At 36.5% G+C, this 25151-nt stretch overlaps 1 protein-coding gene across 1 annotated transcript in view; it reads right to left on the reverse strand.

Moving 5' to 3' along the window:
• Positions 1-136: 136 nt before the first annotated feature.
• LOC106053477 (uncharacterized) overlaps positions 137-25151 on the reverse strand; it is a 108799-nt gene continuing 83784 nt past the window's right edge. The window contains exons 3-6 of the mRNA XM_013209029.2: positions 18008-18113; positions 10470-10589; positions 6518-6636; positions 137-2622 (exon numbers count right to left, since the gene is read on the reverse strand). Coding sequence (XP_013064483.2) covers positions 2422-2622; positions 6518-6636; positions 10470-10589; positions 18008-18113 — 546 coding nt within the window. The 3' untranslated portion in view covers positions 137-2421. The remainder of the gene's footprint in view (positions 2623-6517; positions 6637-10469; positions 10590-18007; positions 18114-25151) is intronic.

Consider the following 25151-nt stretch of genomic DNA (forward strand, 5'->3'; position numbering starts at 1 on the left):
TGCCAAGTCGTTGATTTTAAATTCTGCTTGGTCGTTGGTTTTAAGATTGTAGTTTAACATAATACTTTAACACACCTTGTCCAAGGTACAGAATTTTGAGGCTTGAATATTTAAAGAAGAAATTGATGCAAAAATACTTTTTTTCTTTCATTTTATTTTTTAATTTAGATCAAACTGACATTGGACATATATTATAAAATAAAAACAAAGATCTTTTGACATTTGAAAAAAAAGTTGTATTGATCTCACATTGTCTGACGCAAACATTAGCAACTGAGCCAAGTAGAACCAAAATAAAAACATTTGGTGAGGGGCTGGGGCCTACAATGTGAGTGTTTGTGTTTGTCTAGCTGTGTAACACTGAGGGCTAAGGATCAATGGTTTATGAAAATAAACTTGATAGAAACACAATGGATCAGAACTCTCTGATTTACGAATCAAAATAATAAAAAGCCGAATGTCTTAGGATGAGTGCGTGTGTCACGTGAATCTGTAGACCAAGCTTCAACCTACATATTTAGCACACATTATGTAGATATATCCTCTATCGAGAGAATATTAAAAATCTTTCTTTAAATGTCCTTTTATATTGTTTATCTAATGTAGTATTAAAATGTTTTATTATGAAATAGATCAATGTTGTTGTTTTTTTTAAGTTCTAAGAAAACTATTTTTAATGTAGATTCTAATTACCTTATAGTATAACTGATAGGCCTATATTATACATGTTACAGAGCCTGAATGTATTACTGCATCTATATTGATAACTCATAAGAAATACATGGTAAAGGGCCTATGTGTACTGCTGCATTTGTCTTGAAAACTGATACATGTTGCAGGGCCACTGCGTGCTACTAGCCTTGTGTTCAATAATGCATGTTATGGGGCCTTCGTGTACTGCTGTGTTTTCTGTGCTCACTACTACAACCTATACTCCGTAAGTAGTATACTGATGTACCAATTGAGCAAGGTGTTGGTTAGAAAATAAAAAATGTAAATCAAACATGCCCGTGTATTGCTTGAAGTAAAACAAAACAGAAAAATTATTTGAAAAATTCTTTCAACATTCAGCCTCTCACGAAATCTAATTTTTTTTTTAAAAAAAAAGCTTTGTTTTTAAACTTTGAACAAAAGTTTGCTGAAACCAAAGCCATTAAAAATTTAAAAAAACAAAACAGAATGACATAGACATCTGACAGTAAGATCCACTATAAAAAAACATAAATGTTATGAACAACTAAAAATAGGCTAAATCCGATTGAAGAAGTCGTTTCCAAATAAAAACTCTACAGCATCAGAAAAAGTACTGGTGATTGCGGTAAAATAAAATTTACAAGCATCAATCGACTTACAGATTAAAATCATTTGAAAAAAGGTCAAATTTCTGGAGCATGAAGGTGGCACTTACAGTAATTGATCTTTGGTTCGATTAAGTCTAGCTAGTGATCCACATTGTTAACCTGGGCTCGTCCCAAAAAACTGAATATAAAATAATTTACTTTTTCTAATCTTTTCATTAATGATCTATAAACAAAATATTTAAAAAAAATGACTTTTACTGTTGCCATGGTAAGAAGTAGCCCTAAATAATTAATTGGTTGAAAATAATTCGTACAAGTAAATAACTCTTTTTAAGATTTCATGGATATTTCCATCTAGCTTGATTCGGAATTCGAAACAACTTTAGATACTGCAATAATTAGTTCACACATTTAGACCCTTTGCTTGCTCCTTAAGTTTGCTTTATTTTGTAATGGGCTGATTATTTGTTGTGTCGGATCACTGTAGCATCTGAACCACTGATCACTGAACCAAAAAAAATAAAATACATATCAAGCAAAAAACAAAGAAAAAAAATATACCACCGATTTTGTAAGCATTACAACTGATCACGTTACGACTGATCAGGTTACAATTGGTCACGTTACAAACGATCACGTTACAAAAGATCACGATACGTTATCAGAGACTTATTCTTACACGACACAATATCACATTAGGTAAAAAAATAAATATATTATAAAAGAAGAAAACAACTGATTTTTAAATTGATCTGCAGTCACAAAGCTGGTTCTCTTCTCTTGTCATGGATGACATTTTTTAAAAAGTTAAACGCAATAAACAAACAATTTTGAAATTTCCCGCCATTTTCATTAAACATTAAATTTTAACAACTACACTCTTCAAACAGATTTCCATAACATAATGATTCAATTATTTTTTAAGAAAGTGACAAAATCTTAGGAGCCATTACTGAAGTGTGGAATGGTTTGACCAATCGCTTTGAAACACACTGGTGCGCAGGTCAGACCGGAAATGCACAAATGGTTTGAAAAGGTAATGTACATTTATAGAACCAGAATGGCGAATAAATTAAAGGGTAATGAGACATGAAACGCGCCCTCTGATAGGGGCGCGAACTCAAATCATCCCAAGGAACTTAGATGTGCAAGTACTTCGGCAGTCCGGCTGTGAGTGCGGGACATAGCGTGTCTTCAACTTCATGGTCCTCAAAAAGATTTCCGATTCCACCACGCAATTTTCTTTGTTCTGGCAAAGCGCGGTGGCGGCTGCCCTGTACACGAAGTCGCAGTGGTCCTGTGAGACCCCAAGTGAGAATCCCTGGAAGGAAAAAACAAAGTAAACTGACAGGGTGGTAAAACAAAATGTGTATGTACTGATTAGAGCTGCAGCAATGGACGCGTTTATAGTTGAAACATTGACTACGTTATGATTTAGAACAAGAAACTGTTTTTAAAAATACTTTAAAAAAAAACACAAAGCTTATCTTAAGAGAATTTGTATCAATTAGTTTGAATCAGTCATGTAATTAAATCTGTAATAGATCTAGACTAACAATAAATAAGCATTTATAAAAATAAAAAAGGGGGAACGACCTGAATTTGAACACAATGCTCAAGCTTTCTCAGGCGTCTCAAGCCAACACGGTAACCACTCTGCTAGTGGAGAACTTATGAACATGGAAGATTGTATAGTTATCTATTGTTTCTAGAGTCTCGACCGATATTTCAGGTTTGTGTTCACTAAGAGTGAAAATTGAAATTCCCAAAAGCCAAAAAAAAACAATAATTTATCAGGCTAGTATAGTTTTAAAAACAAAGTAAGGTACGTAGTATCTCCACACATCCTATAGCTCTTCTGTTTCTATGGCCTGTGGTTAAAGAGGGTGTCATGTGGTCAGCACAATGTTTAACTGCCATTACTATTTTTATCATTCCCAATCTGGGTGGACTCAGAGGCACCCCAAAGATCCCGAAATTAAAACCCTAGTCTTCACCTGAATTAGTGAATTAGAACCCGGGATCCCGGTTCTGAAGCCAAGCGCATTCCCACTAAGCCACCACAGCCAGGTATGTTAATGATTTCAAAAAAGCTTCTGGGAGCTTGGAAACTGCCTAAATCTTAAATGAAGTAAAAAAGAGATTCGGATGTTCAGTCAGTTCAATATTTGGTTCTTTCAATAAGTAAACATTTCATACTTTTGGTGCCGTACTGAACTTATCATTTTATATAAAGAAATAAAGAAAATATAAATCCTATAGCTTTTTTTCAATAATGCGAATTGTGGAATAAGTGGCGTACAATTATGCAGACTCCACAGTACAAGTAGGGCTGGCATGTTGAACTGGCATTAAAAGCCCAAGGTTTAGTCTTATCTATATATAATGCAGTGGGTGTCCAGTAAGTGCTAATATTAACATTAAGTACTGAAATTACACGCCTATATTTTTTTCCTTTGCTATTTATTGTTCCTATTTTATTCCCTATTTATTTCTTGCAGTAGTGTTTGGGAGTTTGTACAAAGCTTATATTAACTCACTCTGTCTGGTAAAAAGTGTGTACACGTTATTTCTCCCACACACAATCTCGGATAACTTCGCATAATTGTTCATTGACATAGACAATACTTGAATCAATAATAATATGAAAGTAACCAATTAGTCAATTAATTACTGTTAATTAATTATTTTGTTTGATGCCAACAAGGGAAACTAATCCTTCAGTACTCACAGATTAGGCTAAATTTGTTGGGTTTAGTTCCCTTATTAACGCTATTCACGCATTCTCCGATTAAATTGATACTTTAAACAATTATTTATTGTACCTATAAAAATATAAATACAATATAAAAATAACGAATTAGTCAATTAATTATTGGTTATTAATATTTTTTTTCATATCGAATAAGGGAAATAACATGTAAATTATTGATAGATATAGTTTCAAAGGCGGAGTTCTTCCCCCTTAGATAAGCTTTATTTTTTTTTAAGAAAAAGAAAATTGTTCTATTTTGCTTGTTTGTTTTTATCGACGTGTAAATAGTGTCAATATTCAACCTAAGGAAAAATGGCTTAAAATAAAAGAAGGAGTTTTTTACCCATTCATGAACTAAAAATTTGAATGGTGAATTTCAATTCTGTTTAGTAACACAATCCCGTAAACAACAATGAAACTGTGTGGCCAGCAAAACGAAAGAAAACAACAAAACACTTTACAGACGACAGATTTCCCTAGGAACAAGTTAAAATAACTTACTAAAAGCTTGATTTCAACAAATATTCAATTTATCGGTTTAGAGTCGAAACTCTTACTTTCGACAAGCAAACAAACAACCAGATCGGCATGACCAAACTATGTCATAGTGACTTGAATTCATCCCTGGGCCATTAAAGTTCAAATTTAACGGACCCCTACTAAGTACTCTTAGACACTGTCTATGTTACGAACTTTTGTATGTCAATAACGGACAGGGACGTAGGGAGGTGGGGAAGTAACGCGCAGAACCAGATTCTGAGCCTCCCACCCCCACCTACCGCTTTTCCCATCAATCATTCGGACAAAGTGGGCAGGGGGGCGTATGCTACACCTAATTACACGCTAAGCAAGTTCCTTCAGATGTTCTTGAATGTTATATAATTGGTGGGCTATTTGCCGCTTTTGTGGATCTCTTTATTATGTCCATATACTGAGCTTTGATTTGAAAACGACGGAAACACATTAGGGACATATTTCATTTACATTTCAATATCTATTTTAGCAAAGATTAAACGAACATCAATCATACATGAAATATTATAAATTAAAATGAGACCTCCCTTGACCTCCCACACGTTGCGCTCAACTGTTAGTTTAACAGAAGCCAATACATCTAAAAACTAATGTGAAATTGAAAAGTAATGTATCGTTCAAATAAATATGAGGCAAGTGAAAAAGTCGAATCAGAAAGAAAACGAAATGAAAACAACAAAACAAAATACATTTAAATATATAAATGTATAAATATATATATATACATTCATACAACCATAAATAATTTAATGAAAAATTTAAAATTAATTTTAAACAAGGTTACAAAGACAGTCTGTGCGGAAACATAAACTCAAAATCGACCCCCGAAGTGGTCCACCCAGGCAGAAAAAAGGCAGGTTTCAATATTTTCAGATGAATATCGGTATTAAATTCTATCAAAAGTGGTCCACCCAGGCAGGTAAAAAGGCAGGTTTCAATATTTTCAAAAAGAATATCATAATGAAATTCTATCAAATATTTTTTGATCGAAAATCTAAACCATTTGCATAAATGTGTTTTAAAAAATATGGATCATTTATTGTTCCCCTTCCCACACAGCTTCCTGTGTTTGTTACTTTTAATAGTGAATAGTTATAAAAATGATGTATTTTTATGAATAAACTGCTTGTTTAATTGATTTTAAAAATTAGATTTTTCGCTTTCAGAAAAGAAAAAAGTAGCCGTTGTATCATAACTTTGAATGATCTAAAATATCATGATGTCCGATTTTCATTTTCTCTAAAGTTTCTGAGATCTAAACGGGACGGACGGATGGACAGACAAGCCACATAAAACTAATAGCGTCTTCTCCCCTTTCGGGGGCCGCTAAAAATATTTGCTCAATCCAACTCGTACTGTAGCACCGTCAGCTCGATGTCCCAACCACGTTAGCCGCTGAGCTAAAGCTGCTGTTGTAACAAGCAAAATATTTTTAAAAATCCATTTAAAAAAAAACAACTGCAACAAATCTTTTCTAACTCCGCACTTACAACTATAATTCTCAATATTGTAGTAATTATTTTCCTTTTTCGATATCAAACCAAATAAATAACCAATAATTAATTGACCAACTGGTTTTTTAATTGATCACGTTATGAAAGAGACAATACATAATTGTTTAAAGTTTTGAACTTGATCCCAGAATGGGTGTGGGAGAAATAAGATGTTTAATTATCTTATATTATATCTTATGTTTCTCTGTATCTGTGAATACTAAAGGATTAATTCCCTAGTAATTAATTTATTAATTGGTTTATTTTCATTGCTTCATGTCTTGTATATTCCAGTGAATAATTGTGCAAAGTTTCAACTTATCCAAGAATGGTAAGTGGGAGAAATAGCATGTTTAACATTTTTTACTAACAGACAGAGTTGATATAAGCTTAGTCCAAAGCTGGTGATTACATGAAAAAACAATTCTACTTACACAGGCGTAGCACATTTCATGGATATTACACAGGGACCTAGCCTCATTGTCCACTGGGAGAGCGTACAGGTCAGCAAGCTCACAATTGGTGCTGTAACTCTGAACTGCCGGGCACTCCTCTGGGAAAAGACAAAAAAAAAACAAACTTGCATTGTGGTTTCGGTGGAAATGTGGGTTGGAACCTTTGGATCTCAATCCATCTGACTTGAATGCTAGTGCCCTAGGGGCAGGACTGTTTATTGTATTGGACGCTGAACTAAACACGTTGTATACAGTGTAACAACAAAATATTAACTTGTACACCTTTGACTTTTGTCCATTGGGATTCTGTTTTTGATGAATTACAAGTTTTCTGTTGGAAACTTTCTTCTTTTTAAATAACACTTTTTAATGTCACGGTGCAAGATTTACTTATAAGCTAGACAAGCAAACGCTCAGGGCCCAACAAATATGGGGGAAAAAAACACAAGCTTATAAAAGAAAAGAACCCCCAATTTACTGCCATATATAAAACAAAAGGGTAATTGGTTAATTGTTTGATTACTTCGTGTGTTGTCATTGACATTGAGTAATTATGCAAACCTTCAATTTGATCCGAGAATGGGAAGTGGGAGACGAAACGTCTTAAAGAATCATGACAGACAGACAGACAGACAGACAGACGGAGCGAGTTAATAAAAAGCCTTGTAAATAGAAAATCTAAATAGAAAATACACAGCATGTGAAATCCTATAACACTCAGAAGTAGTGATACGATGTGGTCAAAGAGAAAAGAAGAGACTTGAAAGAAAAGAGATAAAGAGAGACGAGATTAACAATCAGAAGAGATTGAATGACGAAATAACCAAAGCAAAAGAGAGAGAGGCAAGAAGAAAATAAGAGAAATTAAGGAAAAAATGGAAAACACATAGAGAGACGAAGGGAAGAGAGAAGGGCGAGAGACTGAAATATAAGAAAGAGACACGACAATGAAATGGACTAAGAAAATATACTTCTGAATAGGACATTTGAAGGATGACATTTATGAAATTAGACCCTAAAAAAATGTGTGATCGTAACAGATGTTCAAGTGGGAAAAATATTTGGGACAGAAGATACATTAAAACAAAATCTTGCGAAAACAAATTTTGTGTGTGTGTAACTTTGTTCGTCTCTTGTCTCATGTGTTGTGCTGTGACAGACATAATGTGTGTGGATAGTTTGTAACCGAGTCTTTGTTATATTAAGCTGAATTGCGTCATTATTTTTTTTTTTAAACTCCGGTTGTCAGGATGTGACGTAATAAAAAAAAACATCTTTGAATTCAACCTAGATAAACACAAACAGTTTCCCGGGTTTGACTTTCAATCACGTAACCTATTCTCGCTGGCAGACGCACTGGCGGATCCAGGGGGGGGGGGCGGTAGGGGCGATCGCCCCCCCCCACTCGGCCGACCCCCCCCCGGGGGGGGGCGGACGAATTTTAGTATAGAATTCACACAATTTGTATACGAATTTATTACTTATGTTAATAATATATACTAATTATTTATATTTCAACCTATTTTTGGATTATTTCGCCCCCCCTTCTAGTAATTTGGCCGATTTGGTAGGGTCGGGAGGGGGCGAAGGCATCAATCCGCCCCCCCCCACCCCCACCATAAACTTTCGAGTGGGGGGGCGGTCCTATTTATTTGTAGAAATCACAACTTGCTAACAGAATCAATTAAATATCTATATGATTAAAACTTTTTATTGGTATTTTAACAGGTCTTTATATTATGTCGTTCATCTTTGGCCGATTGGAAGGGGAGGAGCGAATACCTCTACTGCCCTTCCCATCTAAACCCTTTGAGTGGGGGGGGGGGGCGGTCCTACTTTTATGGAGAAATCATAGTATGTGAACAAAATTAGTCGAATATCTATATAATATAAATAGGTGGAAGTGCGATACATTCAATCCCCTTCCCCCCATCGGACAAACCGATACTTTTTCTTTTTGTATTATAGTAAGAAATTACAAAATAAAAAAAAAATCTGTCACTAATATAATTTATATATGCTATAAAGTAAATTCTTATATCGAGTCGCCCAACCCCTATTCTTTAATGCAAAATGCAATCATTAGCAGAAATTATAAAAAGGAGGGAGGATTAATCGTTTTCATTTTACCGCCCTTCCCCTTTCCAGACAGAGTTTGTGTAATTTCACATGAGTTTATCATAACTATTTTAAGAAAGACTTTGCTTTGAAAAAGTTATAATTCAATATATCAGTCACGGTTGAGATGAGTTCAAAAGCCAGATAATCTTTTCCTAGTCGACTTTTTCCAACCTTTACTCTATCTCATATTTTTCTAGTTAAATAAATTTAGGACTATAACTCACAATTTATGCTTACATTTTATTGAATATTATTAATCGAATTTTTTTTTTCGGCGGCGATCCTCAAAGCCTTAATCTAAATATGTGGGGTATCTTATCTTTTCAAAGAACAAATCGGTTGTATTTGCAATGTATTAAGGCACTATAAATTCATATTAGAATATTAGAATATTTTCCCATATTATTCAAAAGGCCCTTTATAATAGAATGAATAATGAGCTGTAGGTCAGGAGAATGCGTTACTGCAGTGAAGAATGCCAAAAAAACGCTTTTAGCGTTGAGGTTTCGCCCCGAACCCCACTGATGAATAATAAGCTGTAGATGTCAGGAGAAGGCGTTTCTGCAGTGAAAAATGCAAGACAAAGACATTTAATAGTAGAACATTAGAGAATGTAGCAAGAAGTTATGTCCCCTACTAGTGCAAAAGTTACGTCTGCATGGATTCTCTGTAAGGTGTTCTGGTAACAGTCTGAGCTTCTTTTTTTCAGCCTAAGTACTCAGACACAAAGATGAAGGCCTGTTTCTTATTCCATATGCTAGAACAAATTGTTATAAGTGCTATTTCTTCTCTAGTGCCAGCAGAGCATGGAACGTGTTGCCTGAACCAAGAATAAAGTTCCCCTTTCAGATCTATAGGGCAGATGATGTTAAAGTCATCTGTTTCTTTGCCCAACGGTTAACGAGCAGGGTGTCATGTAGCCAGCCCAACGACCAACCGCATTGACTTTCCCTACTCAAGCAAGTTACCCATTAGAGTGACCTAAGAAGTGCTCTAAAAATCCAGAAATTCAAAATCCCAGTCTTCATCGAGATTCAAACGCAGGACTCTAGGTTCGGAAGCAAAGCGCTCACTTAGCAACCGCTCCCCCCTCCACCGCAAGGTTACATTAACACACGGATGCGCGTAGGACGTAATTAGCTTCTCTTTTGAAGGGGCGTCTGTAATTTGAAAAGATCATTTTGTGTAGTAAGTGCTAAGGAATGCATACAGATAGACGTGGTCATATAACTAAGATAGTAATTTTTAGAGAAAGTGTTGATTGCATATAGATTATTTTTAAACTTCACGTGCGTTGTGGGAAGATGAAAGGCTAATGAAAGAGAAGACTCGTCAAGATAGCGAGACTAGATTTGAATGAGCCGATAGTTCTAGATAATTGAATAACTTCTATGCCACAATGGTCTTAAAGAGTGACATTGGCCTCCGCGAGCCAATTATCACTTTAAAAAATATGCAGGCTGGAGACATACAGTCTATTAAACAATTAGCCCACAAAATGTCTGCGCTGGATGCAGCAAAGTATGTAGGTCGAAGCTGGTGCCTCGTGGCGCACGTAAAATACTGCACTCCTCATTAATGCTCGGACTCGAAGACAAACCTTATTGTACCTTGTATATTTCTACTCTAATACTGACAGTCTGTAGATATTTCTTCATGAATATTGAGTTGACGTCCTTAAACTTCTGTTTAAATGTGTGTGTCAATTTTAATTGATTTCTACATAAACCTACAGGGTAGATTGGACAAGCTGTCTGAAGCTGCGCCACAACTGGATGCCCATTGACAATCAGTTAGATTGTATACTTACCAGCGTTATCTAGAAATAAAGAAGCCACTTCTGGTAATGTCTCCTGGTCGTCCCCTTCGTCTCTGAGGAGATATTGCTCACTCAGCAGTCTGTCCACATCGTTCTTGGACAACTTTGGCCCTGTGGAAGATTGGAAATGAAATCATGCTGGATCTATGGTTTTCTTCTCAGCCACCTAGTCTCATTGGTAAATGCAAATCACGCCAACACACACACACACACTTTCTTTACCATTTTTTTGTTCGTTTTGTTTGACCGAATGGAACTCTCCCTCAAACCAAGTGTGACAAATGAGGTAAAAAGAAACAAAATATTGACAAAGAAAGTCAACTCAATTTGTCTGTCTGGTAAAAAAGTTTGTACAGATTATTTCTCCCACACACAATCTGAAATTTTGCACAACTATTCCTTTTACCTGACAACAAAAGAATCATTTAGTTTGGTATATTGAACAAGGGAAAGAAATCGTACTTGACAGATGTGGTGGTTTAAATTGAATTAGTCCAATTGAGGACTCGAGCTCGGAGTGAAGATCATGTAAACATTCATCAAGATACCCCCTTCTTCCCTCCCCCTTTCACAACTGGCCCAGACAAGTGATAGGATCATAGCGCATTGAGCAAGCTAAAAGCTAAACAATAATGATTGGTAAAGATATTTCAAATTGCACAGATTTATTCCGTTTTTTGTTATCCTCCTTAATAATTATAACACTGATCCAAACTAATTGCTTTTTTTTCAATTATTTTTTTTTCTTGTTAATTAACATACAGAGTGACTATGCGTGTAAAATAAATTATTAGTTACATTTTTTGGACTAAGAAAAGTTATTTATGGATTTATACATAAACAATGTAATATCTAAAGATAACAACAAAAACCTATGGTCATACATTAAGTCTAAGAAAATGGAAACAACAGGCATAGCGCCATTAAAAGATGAACATAACATAATACATAATGATAATGAAACTAAAGCAAACATCTTAAACAAATACTTTGCATCAGCATTCTCAGCCCCAGGAGTCAAAGACATATTACTGAATTTGAACAAAGAGAATTAGATGAATTACAGAAATGTGAATCAAATTGGAGCATGTCTTTCCACCCAGAAAAATGTCAGTTGTTAAGAGTAACAAAAAAACTAAAACAAATTAATTCCACTTATCTTATTCATGGCAAACCAGTAACACAGACTAAAAACGAAAATACCTAGGTGTTATAATAAATGAAAAACTATCATGGAATCCACATATTGATGAAACTACAAAAAAATCAAACAAAGCATTAGGATTTATTAAAAGAAATTTCTATAAATCAAATAAGAACATAAAACTAAAATGTTATTTAACCTTGGTTAGGCCAATAATAGAATATGCATCCTCCGTTTGGGACCCCTCAACTCAAGAAAACATTAAGAAACTGGAACAGACACAAAATAGAGCAGACGAATATTCACATTTGACTAGAGTAACACCTTTAGTAAAATCACTAAATTTAGAAAGCCTTCAGGACAGAAGGCTCAAAAGTAAAGTAGCAATCATTCATAAAACACTGAACCATAATCTTCAAATACAAAAACAAAATTTAATAAAATACTCTGAAAGACACAAAGATAAAGGCACATTCCTCGTCCCATATGCTAGGACAAATTTGTACAAATACTCCTTCTTCCCTAGTGCTATTAGAGCATGGAATGGGTTGCCTGAGCTAGCCAGGAAAACCAGTGACTTGGCAGAATTTAAGTCATTGGTTAATATGCATGACTAAATGCATGACGCGTAGGACGTAATCATCTTCTTTTTTGAAGTAACGTCTGTATTATATAAGATAAGATAAGATAAGATAAGATAAGATATGAAAATGATAAATAGTAATGTGAAGGTCTGAAAAATTATTGAATTAAAAATATTCTCAACACCATCAGATGACATTATAATACTTTCACCAAGAACTTTACTTTACTGTTTAGATAAGATTGAACTCCTAAGCTATGCTATTTATAAAATGACAATACCTCCTTCGTACAACTTAATGAGCGATTGTTTTTCTCTAAATAACTAAGGAATGTTGGATTTAAAATAACAATGGAACATTTTTCACCCCGTCCCTTTCTCCCTCTCCCCCAGAGAAAGAATCCTAGTTAAACGAACTCTACACTTTAAAATATTGCTTTGATAGGCCTTTAGATCTAGACTTAGATGACGATGCGCAAAAATTTCAGGAACATTAATTTATTGAATTCTTGTATCAATAATGCCTTACATTAAGAAATTTCCGAATGCTATAGCCCTTTCAAGAAGGCGATAGTCTTTTCAAAGCCAATGCTGGATCTACATTTAGGCCGAGTTCTCTAGCCAAATTTAAATTTATTTATTTTTTACTTTGAAAAAACGTAAAGTCAAACCAGAGTTTTTTCCGTGTGGCCAACGAGCTAGTAATTTTTTTCTAAGTGACATACAGCTACTGTTACATTTCTAGGAAAATCGTTAGAGCCGGTTTTTAGATCCGCCTCCAATTTCCAAGTTCCAGGTCGCATGATGTTTTGACTTGAATAGAGGTATTGCAAAATTTAAAGGAATAAACAGAAAGCAAGAGCGAATTGTAAAATGACAAACATAAGACAGGTAGGTGAAAGAGTACACAGACAGAGACATCGGAAGTTGGTGATGTCACAAAGAGCTTTGCAAATTTATGTTAAAACAAAGAATAGACTGACGACCACCTTGCATTTAGTCCCATTTAGCAGCACATCGTCTACTGCATATCCCATGCGACACCTCAAAATAGACGCATGAAATTCAAATGTAAATCGTTAAAAAAACAACAGTTGACATCTTTCAAGATGGAGTTAAATAAATACGAAACAAGACAAACATGGTTTTAAAATGCTTTTAAAAAAGTCAATACCGCCTCTCTAAACATTTTTTTTTCTTATTCACTAATGAATGCTAGATTTTAAAAGGGGCGCGGTGGCTGAGTGGTTAAGCGCTTGGTTTCCTGGGTTCGAATCTCGATGAGTATTGGGATTTTGAATTTCGGGATTTTTAGGGCGCACCTGAGTCCAGCCAACTCCAATGGGTACCTGACTTTTGTATCATCCGTCCAAAGAATCGGAGGGTCTAGAGTTACTAGAACTAGTCTGAATTTTCGAAGTGTGGCCAACGAGCTAGTCATTCTTTTCCCAATGATATCTATAACATGTCAAATTTCTAGAAAAATTATCAGAGCTGTTATGAGATCCTTGTCCACCCAAGTTTTTGAGTTGTTAGTACATATTGAAGGTCTTAGTTTCCACGAAAGTACAAGTTGGATAAAAAGTGTTATAATAACATCGATTAATTTTCAACCTAAAGACCACATTGAGATTAAATTTTTTGTACATGCTTCAGTGACATCTAGAATCTATTTTATAGGTACCTGTTACCTGTAACAAAACTACATATATTAAGAATTGCAAGTGTTTTTGTTCTAAGGAAATATAGACATATAGCTTTACAATGTAAAAATAGAGCATTTTGTCTGTGCTGGAAATTCCCCAGACCACACTAAATGAGTGTTATTTAAAAACAAAAGCCCTCCCTTTTTGTGTGTGTAACAAACAACACTGGGCTATGGTGGAACCTGCAATCTGGACTGCAGATGCCCTACACAGCCGTAGCAGAAAGAAGGGTGAAAATGCAACGGCACCTGGTGACTACATATGCCCAACCTGTGACCACAGCTGTGTATCAAGAATTGGCCTCTGTAGTCACACAAGAAGTTGCAAAGGGAAGTCTATGCAGAATTTTAAAGTGACACAGACAGATAATGCTATACACGTGTTATTATAGTTTCTGTTTAGCGGACATTGCAATAATGCGGTATGTAGTTAAGCGGGTTTAACTGTATCCTAATGACTGTTATATCAATGTATTATTCTAGATTTTTTTAAAAAGAAGGTACATGGGGTCTGATAAACGAAGAAGACATTGTTTGGAATATTTTGTTTTGAGATTTCATGTCCTTGATATACACATGCTGACATGATTAGATTGAAACCGATCGACAGAAAATGTGCAGCATCACCTCAGAGCATACATGTATCGAAGTTCAAGGTCGTAATCACTAGACCTTGACGAATGAGTGCGAGAAAGAGTGGGGTAGCCTAGAAGCTTAACAATTGTCACTTGACGTGTAATGGCTTCGCTTGGGTGTCTAGACAGCCACTACTCGTGTCACTCTCGTGCAAAGATAATCTCTGCTCTCGTGTAAAGTTCCGCCATCATGGAACACAAGATCTTAAAGTTTGACCTATTTGTCCGACTAAAGAATAGTACTAAATCTATAACAAAATATAACTCTCTTCAATAACACAACCTTTCAATCTTACGTTCTGGAGTCGTCTGTTCTAACTAAGACCAAGTGACGACATTGCCACCTATGTTGCATCATTCACAACCAATCACTAACCTCTTTCCACTACACAGACACACACACATTCCATAACAATGCTACCATGCTATAAGCATTAAAGTTGAGCTATATAAAAGTAATTTAAAATAAAAGACCTACAATGTATAAAGCTAAATAATTTTCTACGTAAGTCTTATGGAGTCAACTCGGCGTCTACTCTCTAGGAATTTGAGCATCCGCTCAGTCTGAAATGTCTTATATCAGGCCTTGGGTCGTTGTGCTATCAAAGTAATATCCTCTTAACAATTGGCTACAGAACCGCTGTAATTTTTTAAAACCTTCTTAACATATAAATTTATTTGTACTCTGTTGTTTATGAGTTCAACTATTCCTGGAATTCAGAAATGTATTATTTTTTCACTTGTCAAAACGGAAATGTACATTGTATTTTTCTAACTTTATTGAAAGTGAAATCTTTTCATAGCGTTTATTTTTAATGACAAGTAAATTAACTCCCATGTGTAATACACTTTTTTAAAAACCTTCTATTATTCTATGAATATAATATTCTCAGGTCAAATATATTGAAATAAATGTATCAGGGATTATCTGTCTCTTAATTAAGAACTCACAAAAGAAAACTGACCGAAATAATTTTGCGCAAAACTGAAAAACAAAATTATTTTTATTCTAAGATGCTGTGTTCGGAATTTCCATTTATTGGACATAAGTTGGTCACATCTAATTGTCGACTGTTGTTTGTGGTGTACAGAAGACAGCAGGCTTAGAATAACTAATGTACGTCTTTAAGTACACGTTAAAATTTACGTTTTTAAATGCACTTGAGTTTGAATGTTAACGCCAGCGATAAGATGTGTTAAACCGAGCCCTATCGTTTAGACCAATAGCTCCTTGCCACGTCACAGGTCTGTACGACGTAGCAACAAGCTATTGGTCTAAACTGCCCACAGGTTGTGACGTTACAGGTGAGTGTTCAGGCCTTTTATAACGGGTGGTCTCGGTTAAACACCGTGACACACGCATAAATCTTAATAAGTATATACTTCCTTCCTATACTTTATGAATAGCTGCCTGGTCATGTGTTATGTGCCAGGGTTCAAAGCCTGCATGTAGACATTCCCCGCCATCTTGCGGGGAGTTCTGGTCTACTATGTAATCATCTTCAATACTCCAGGAATATCCAATCAAAACATTCGAAACATGTCTAGCAGCATTAAATTTGGTAGTTTCAAGGTTAGTTCCTTCTGCGCAGGTCCAATTAACAGGTGCACACTCTCTCACTCAAACATTCTCTCACACACACTCTCATACACACTCACACATACTCACAAACACTCATGCACATTCTCACACACAGTATTACATACACGCTCTTACACACACACACTCTCTCTCTCTCACACTCATTTTATCTCTCTCACACACACTCTCTCACACGCTCTCTCTCTTTCTCTCACTCTCTAGTTAATGTACTCACGTATGTTATTTAGTGTTAAACCTTACGAGAAGAAAAGTAACCAAAGTTCTGAACTCCTTACGCCCAGACTTAGTTCGCCCTACTCAGGTTACTGTCCTTAAAAACAAATCGTTTTACACTTTAAGCTTCACAATCAAATTTTTAAACGAAGTAGTTGGTTTCCGCGTACTCGTCACTGATTCGTGGAGGATGACCTTGACCTATGTATCATGAATAATAAACCATGACCAAATTTTGCCGCCTTTCTATGGAACTTCTTTTCCCAGCCTCGTGTACCCTTTTAGTCTAACAATCTTTTTGGTTTTATTATCCTGATATGTGTATTATATCATTTAGATATTTTACATTTTTATTTGTATCGACATTTCTTAATGTTTTTTTCGTTTGGTATTATTTTAATAATAATTTATCTTGATATTTATTTTTTTATTTTAACTAACCTTAATAACTTGTTTATAATGGGTAAAGTCCCGGTAAAGAACGCATCGATGAGAACTTCCTTTGTTTTTAATATTTGTACCATTTAGTGCCATGACATTCTGTTCTTATACATAGCACGTGGTTTATCCCTCAAGGTCTCAAGAGAAGTGTAACCATGATGTTTACACATCGGCTTGTCGAAGATTCAAGAGTTTTAACACAATTTTTTTACACGGTAGAAATGAAAAGTAGTTATTTTATTTCTACTAGGAGAACCTTCGTTTTGAAAACTTACAAAAGAGTAGTTGAACTTGTTCCGAGGGCCACAGATCAGTTTGATCAGTCAATAAGCATCAAGCTTTGTGTTCAGTTTATTTTTGCGAAGTTATTAATGGATTTTCTAAATTGCGTGTTGAATTTTCACATGATTACTACTTGATTAATTAAACTTTCCAACAGAGTAATTTAATAATTCTTCAAAGAATAAAGAGTACATTGAAATTTGGGTCATGCGATATCTGAAAAAAACACAACGTATTGACTACCCAATTTCCTCGTCGCACAGGCATATGCAAATAAAATTACTAAGGCAGGATGACCTAGGTCAGTGCACATGTGGGAAGGGGGGCATCGTACACTTTGAACAAGTACCCTGTGGAGCAAATGTTTTTTTTTTCATCTCTTATTAATATACTCTAATTCTAACGCAAACTCTAACTCTAATTCTAACCCTTACCCTAATTCTAACCCTAACTCTAACCCTAACTCTAACCCTAACTCTAACCCTTACCCTAACTCTAACCCTAACTCTAATCCTAACTTTAGCCCTAACTCTAATCCTAACTTTAGCCCTAACTCTAACCCTAACTCTAACCTAACTCTAACCCTTACCCTAACTCTAACCCTAACCCTAACTCTAACCATAACTCTAACCCTAACTCTATACCCTAACCCTAACTCTAATTATATTATTATTGCAGAAATGAATTAATTTTCATTCTTTGGCACTGCCAGGGTCGAGCCTCTTTCAAGGGAAACATAATTCATTGTAGTCCCTTAAACAGTGTCCACTGAGGAGTTTTCCGATGATGTAGCAGGTCTGCAGCACTACTGCCCTCTGACAGATGAACGTGGATCTTCTTGGAAATGCTTAGGGCTTTGAAATCATTCTTCGCGATAAGGTTACCCCTCGGTTCATATTATTAATATTTAATAGTCAGGTTACCTTCATACTGAGGGAGATCATCCTCTGTAAGCCGTCTTCTCTTCCAGGGTTCTCCTCTCTTGACAACAGCTGTGCTGAGTTTCTTTTCTTCGCTGTTCTTTATATCCTAAAACAGAATAACAAACACAAAGTGAAGTATTTCGAATCATGTTAAGGCATGGTTTTCACTCAAATGTAAACTATAAATATGTTACATAGTATGAGAGGGGCGTAAAACTATCACTCATCTCGTACGTAGAGCCTTTCATCTTGTGACTAAAGCACTCAAATTTGAAAAGGACAGTTTCGCCTGCATCACGCCTAGAGTATCGTAGAGTTAAGACTTCCGAAAAATCCACCGCTTTAAGATGCTTTTTGATTACATCCACATGGAGGAAGGGGGCGACCATAGGGCGGACAAAACTAAACCAACACGTGCTGCATTGTATAATGGTGGTGAATATACTGAATGGTGGTGAATATACTGAAGGGTGGTGAATATACTGAAGGGTGGTGAATATACTGAAGTGTGGTGGTGAATATACTGAAGGGTGGTGAATATACTGAATGGTGGTGAATATACTGAAGGGTGGTGAATATACTGAATGGTGGTGAATATACTGAAGTGTGGTGGTGAATATACTGAAGGGTGGTGAATATACTGAAGTGTGGTGGTGAATATACTGAAGTGCGGTGGTGAATATACTGAAGGGTGGTGAATATACTGAAGTGTGGTGGTGAATATACTGAAGGGTGGTAAATATACTGAAGTGTGGTGGTGAATATACTGAAGTGCGGTGGTGAATATACTGAAGGGTGGTGAATATACTGAAGTGTGGTGGTGAATATACTGAAGGGTGGTGAATATACCGAAGTGCGGTGATGAAAATCTTAAGTGTGGTGGTGAATATACTGAAATGCGGTGGTGAATATACTGGTGTGCGGTGGTGAATATACTGAAGTGTGGTGGTAAATATACTGAAGTGCGGTGGTGAATATACTGATGTGCGGTGGTGAGTATACTTAAAGGTGGTGAATATACTGAAGGGCAGTGGATATACAGAAGGGTGGTGAATATACTGAAGGGTGGAGGATATACTGAAGGGCAGTGAATATACAGAAGGGTGGTGAATATACTGAATGGTGGAGGATATACTGAAGGTGGTGAATATACTGAATGGTGGTGAATATACTGAAGGGTGGTGAATATACTGAAGGGTGGTGGATATACTGAAGGGTGGAGGATATACTGAAGTGCGGTGGATATACTGAAGGGTGGAGGATATACTGAAGGATGGTGGGTATACTGGATGAGTCCCACCGAGCAAGTATTTATCTACTCTGGCTAGGCATGTAACTTTTAAGATAGGGTGGGATGCTACACTTAGTGTCTGGAGTTCAAATTCCGATGGAGGTTATGAATATTAGAGGTGGCTGAGCGGTAAAGTGCTTTGCTTCCGAACCGGGTTTGGGGTTCAAATCTTGGTGAAGACTGATATTTTTAATTTAGGGATCTTCGGGCTCCTCTGAGTGCACCCAGCTCTAACGGGTACATGACTTTAGTCGGGAAGAAGTAAATGCGGTTGGCAGTTGTGCTGGCCACATGGCACCCTCGTTAACCGCAGGCCACTGAAACAGATGAACTTTACATCATCTGCCCTATAGACCACAAGGTTTGAAAGAGGAACTGTACTTTACTAAGAACTCTTAACAAGAAAACATCTGAGAACTCTCTGCCATCCAGTTGTTCACGATGACCCAGGGGGTCTCAGAGCGTGCAGTGTTAGCACAGAGAGGCGCATTTACTCAAATCAATGTAATGTAATCGCCAAAGAACACAAGTTAACGGACACACACAAAATCCCTTTAAAGGGCAGTCTTAAATTGGACTGGACGAATGCCTTGGGCTGTTAGTCTCGCCGGCTGGGTGTACTTAAAAGAAATGTCGGTAATAGGAAATTCGCTCTTTCAAAGCTTTGAAGAAAAATCCATTCAAGGTGGATGGTCGGGAAAAAAAAACGATGGTGGATAAGGAACTGATGAAAAAAAATCGACCATGCTCATTCATTATTAGTTACTTTTTTTTTTTTTAGAAAGACATTTACTTCCCTGAATAATTTAAATAATTAGAGACAAGAGTTCGAGGGAACTGTCTAGTTTGATAGTGTTTTCCCAATGCCCATTCTGTGAAGCCCCGTGCGTCTAAAATACCTAAAATTGTTACTTCCGGTTACATCTCATAATGAAGAACTATTGATCAGACATTAAAATGTAGAAATCTATGAAGTCAATCGCATGAATAACAATGATGACATACTACGAAATGTTGCAGCAATATACAAAACATACTTTCAGAAAAACAAAACTTATATTAAGTTTATCAATAAGTGTGTGCCAGTCATGTAATTAAATTGGTAATAAGTCTCAGATGACAATTTATAAAGGGGACTAATTCAGCTTATACCAACACTCCAGTGAAGTACTATTTCTTTCCATTGTTTGAGATACTCAAACAAAATAATTTATTATTAATTAACTAATTGTTTGTTTGTTGTTGTTTTTTTCATTGATTCTTGTGATGTCCGGTAAAAAGAAATAATTGGGCGAAATTTCATTTTAATCCAAGATTGGGTATCGGAGAAATAACGTACATTTTTTTAGCCAGACAGACAGACGGACAGACAAAGTGAGTTCACATAAGCTTGGTAAAAAAAAAATGTGGGTAAGTCAATTTAAATTTATATCTGTGACTGATTTCTTCACTATTATCATAAAAAAAACTTGTAAGAAATTGTTGATATCGTTAAGTAAAATAGTTCCGAAATATAATCCTCATTGGTTAAAACCAGAAAACTGGTGCAATGGCTTTTACTTTGAACCATTCACCTTTACATTCACATATAAAAGAGATTATAAAGCAATACAAATGAAGCCCATAACAAGAGAGATAAACTCGGCAGAAGTCTATATTTCATTAAACATACAGAATTTTTACATAAATGTGTAAAAAAAAAAACAAAAAAAAGTCAAAGCGTAAATCAATCACTGATAACAGTGCGAAGTATTGATTTCACCATTAGAGATAAAAGAGTTGCACAACAATTAGAATTAATAATTAGACGCTCTGTCATTGAAACAATATTTATGAAGGTCAACGTGACACGATGTACGCATTTTTCTGCGTTACAGTTTTCTTCTTTCTTCCTCTATTCCAGTGGTGTCCTATCTTTTATCGGCTCAGGGGCCATTTATATTTTCGGCACGCATGTCAGGGGCAGCATCGGCTCGAAAAAAAATGTCGATTCCAATAGAACCGAGCTTCTAATGCATAATTAGGAAATGTGGACGTTCGAGAGGCCGGACACGACCCGTAGGATGTAGTTTGTCCATCACTTTTAAATTCAGTCTCGATGTTTTAACTCGCGAATTCTAGTTAAATTTTGATTCGTGAGTTAGAAGTTCTGTTATGTAATTTAAAGTTGTCAAAATGTGTTGAACAGAAGTCAGGAATATTAGCGTACACGGTGTGTTCTCAAAGAAATAGATAGCAATGACGTGTAGACTTATCTCAGTTTTATTTCATCACACATTAATGACGTGCAACCTAAAAGGCGTGGTACTCAACATTGCAGAAAAGACCTGCTACCGTCACAGTTTAAAATATGCACTGACGGATTGGTGCTTATTTTGCCAAGTTCCGGCTAAATTTGGATTTCCTTTGCCAACACAGTAGACAGAGTGGAAACAGTAGCGCATATTTTGCAAGAATGAACGCAGGTCTAGGAGCTCAGTATCTGAAGAGTCACTTGACCTGAATGGGAGCTATGAGGCACTACGCCAAACAGCAGAGTATCTCGCCAGAGCACTGAGGGAGGAGTAGCCCTTCCTGATCTGCTTGCTACAAATCAGAATTTATCTCAGTACCAACAAAAGATCCCGCAGAAAAGAGCCGCGTCCACGCTTGTTCCCTTGTCTTGTGGAATGCGCTCCGGGCCATCACCTCGATTATCTTTCAATATCTCATTAATTAATGTAAGTACTAGATGCAAAAGTTTCTAATAAACTTGTTTTAGGTCAATTTCATTTCGTTTTGTACATTTTCGATCATGTGGCCCGCGGCACGAGTGTCGGAAATTAAAATGGCCCGCAGGTCGAATTAGGTCGGGCATGACTGTTCTAGATCAATAGGCCAGTAATCGTCTCCTGCAGTGAATGTAAATAGTCTAGAGGCACAATGTGTACATTAGACATGTATAATAGTAGCACCACGCAGTCTGAACGAGAGAGAATGGGAAGTTAAATATATCGAAATAATGGACAGTCCTGGTCAGGGCATGACTGGATAACTCTACCTAGCAGAAAGAAATGACAAAATGGACAGACCACGTGACCATACACAGACTTTGCCGGGAAAGACTTTCAGGTCGGTTAGTATGGCGTTATTAACATTAGAGTAGAAGTATTATTTCCAGTTCATTTTGTTTCCCAATAGAAAGCACACACTCACAGATTCCTTCAGAAATACTTTAGTAACACAAACATCCATATTAAAGTTGATTGAAGTTATAACTTTGAAGTTATATCTCTGAAATTTTATCCTTTCAAACTCAATCCGTACAAAATGAATATAAATTGAAATGAAATGATAAACATATTACTGTGCAAAAAATAAATCACAGATATAAACTTTTGAAATGTAGTGCAATAAAGTGATAAGGTAGCTTGGTCAACAGTTCGAGCTGGTCAAGAATGATTTGCTAATGACCAACAAACAATGAATCGCGATATCTGGCTCAATCTCTCTTTTATAATGATTTCTAAAAACTCTTTAAAACCCAACAGAAGTCATGACCCTTTCTTTAAATATTCAAATTTTCTGCCCCTTTGTGCAGTGTATTACATTACATAGCCACTGGTCAAGCATTAAACTTTTTTTTTTCTTTTCTGACCAACCGAGTTAGCCAGTTTACCTGAATGTACAGTCCAGGCTGAAAATATAGTGAACAGCACTTGCGAGTTTGATCAATTAAAAAGGTCTAGTATTAGTTCTGAACTGATCTCTCTATGTTTGTTAATCATGTCTTGTAGTAAAAAAAAGTAAAGTTCCCCTTTCAGACCTTGCAACATATGGGGCAGATGATGTTAGGGTCATCTGTTTCTTTCGCCAACGGTTAACGAGCAGGGTGTCATGTGGCCAGCACAACGTCCAACCGCCTTTACTTTCCCTAACTAAAGCCATGTACCCATCATAGTTGGGTGGACTTAGGGGCGACCTAAAAATCCCGAAATTCAAAATCCCAGTCTTCACCGAAATTCGAACCCAGGACCCCAGGCTCGGAAGCCAAGCGCTTAACCACTCAGCCACCGCGCCCCTTTGCCATGTAGTACGTTCTATTGTACAAGACAGTTCTTCTCTATCCATCTGGTACTCGCTTATAGATCTCGAGCTTACCTTTGCAGTGGGGTGGAACTTAATAACAGATGATGCAGAGCTATGTGATAGAACATCTTAATATCGTCTACAATATCTAGCCGCGACATCTCCCCCGATAAAAGAAAGATTTTGTGTAAAAGAGTATGTGTTAGAAAGATTGTGAGGGGAAAGAATGTATGCCAGAAAGATTGTGTTTGACTGTGTGTGTGTGTCAGAAAGATTGTGCGTGACAGTGTGTGTCAGAATGATTGTGTGTGAAAGAGTGTGTAATGTGAGAAAGAGTGTGTGAGAGAGTAAAATGATTGTCAGTGTAACGAAGAATGAGTGTGTATATGTGCACGCATGTGTGTGTGTGTGTGTGTGTGTGTGTGAGTTTCATTTTCATTTTTGATTTGAGGCACATCGGCACAATTTAGGCCATGTCGTGCCTGCAGTCCCCTAAGGACCACTCTCTCTCCAGACAACATGGGCCAGATTCTATACAGTCATATAATTAAAATCAAGGTTTATTCACAGTTAAAATAGTAAAGGTAGTAAAAATTTAAATATTTGGTAAAAATCTAATGTAAATAGTGCATGTTCACAAATTCAGAAATCACATCTTCGTAGATAGCCCCACTTCCCGAATAAAGCCCAGTACCTTCCCAGGGTCGACATTATTAAACAGTGTTTTTAGATGTGTGTGTGAGAGAGAGAGAGAGAGAGAGAGGAGAAGGCGGTATAGGAAACAATAGGGAAGAATCATCGCTTGTATGTGTGAGTTGATGCTGTAATGGAAACTTCAATAACATGCCTATACATTAAGATCACGTCTCATAATGTAGCCTTTGGCGTTGCATGCTCTAGGCCAGTGATTCCCAAACTGTGTTCCGCAGAATCCCACTGTTTCACAAGGCCTGAATAGTTGTTCCACAAACGACTGGAATAATCAGCTAGTAGGCCACCACGTGAATTAATCTTCCTAAAAACAATAAGCAAATTGTTCCGCTAAACAGTCAGAATGTGCGAAATGTTCCGTTAAGGTAAAAGTTTGGGAAACACTGCTTTATGCATTTAATGACATTAGTTCGGACACTTGTATTGATATATAAATCTTACATTGTCCATGTATCCCAGAAGCCTTTGAGCTTGCAATTTCTGTATTTTCTATATGCAGACGAAGAGTCGTATGTGTTTGTCTGTCGCTGTCTGTCGCTGTCTGTCGCTGTCTGTCGCTGTCTGTCGCTGTCTGTCGCACTAGTTGTCATTTTTTTACATTTACTTTCTACGCCTTTTAACGGAATGTTTTTGACTCAGCAGAGCACAACCTATTCAAGTGAAGACACCCAAGTCTTTCTCTACGTCTAGGTCGTCATGTCATCCTAGTATTTGTACACAGTGACATAAAAGAAATCTTTCATCTATTTGAGTATAATCGCCATGTCTTTTTTGTCAGCCCATCATGGTCGCCGTCTGATCGGGTGGTGTGCGCTCAGGAGTAACTCCTCAATGGTTGAACCTTGCCCGCTTCCACCCCTCATGCGCGAGATTTCCGTTATGACGTATTCATTTCTGAAGTCATGTCCCAAACTTTACAAGTCACGTCACCTTACAGCATATAGTTTATTATTATTTTTGGAAACACTTAAAATCAGGGGTTTGGAAAAGGGAATAGCCCTGAAAGGATTGCTCACTTAGATGAAAGGTTTTTGCTAGGGAAGACTTATTCCAGCGATGCTGTTTCATTGTAGT

Source organism: Biomphalaria glabrata, chromosome 15 (genome assembly GCF_947242115.1).
Source record: "Biomphalaria glabrata chromosome 15, xgBioGlab47.1, whole genome shotgun sequence".
NCBI lineage: Eukaryota > Metazoa > Mollusca > Gastropoda > Planorbidae > Biomphalaria > Biomphalaria glabrata.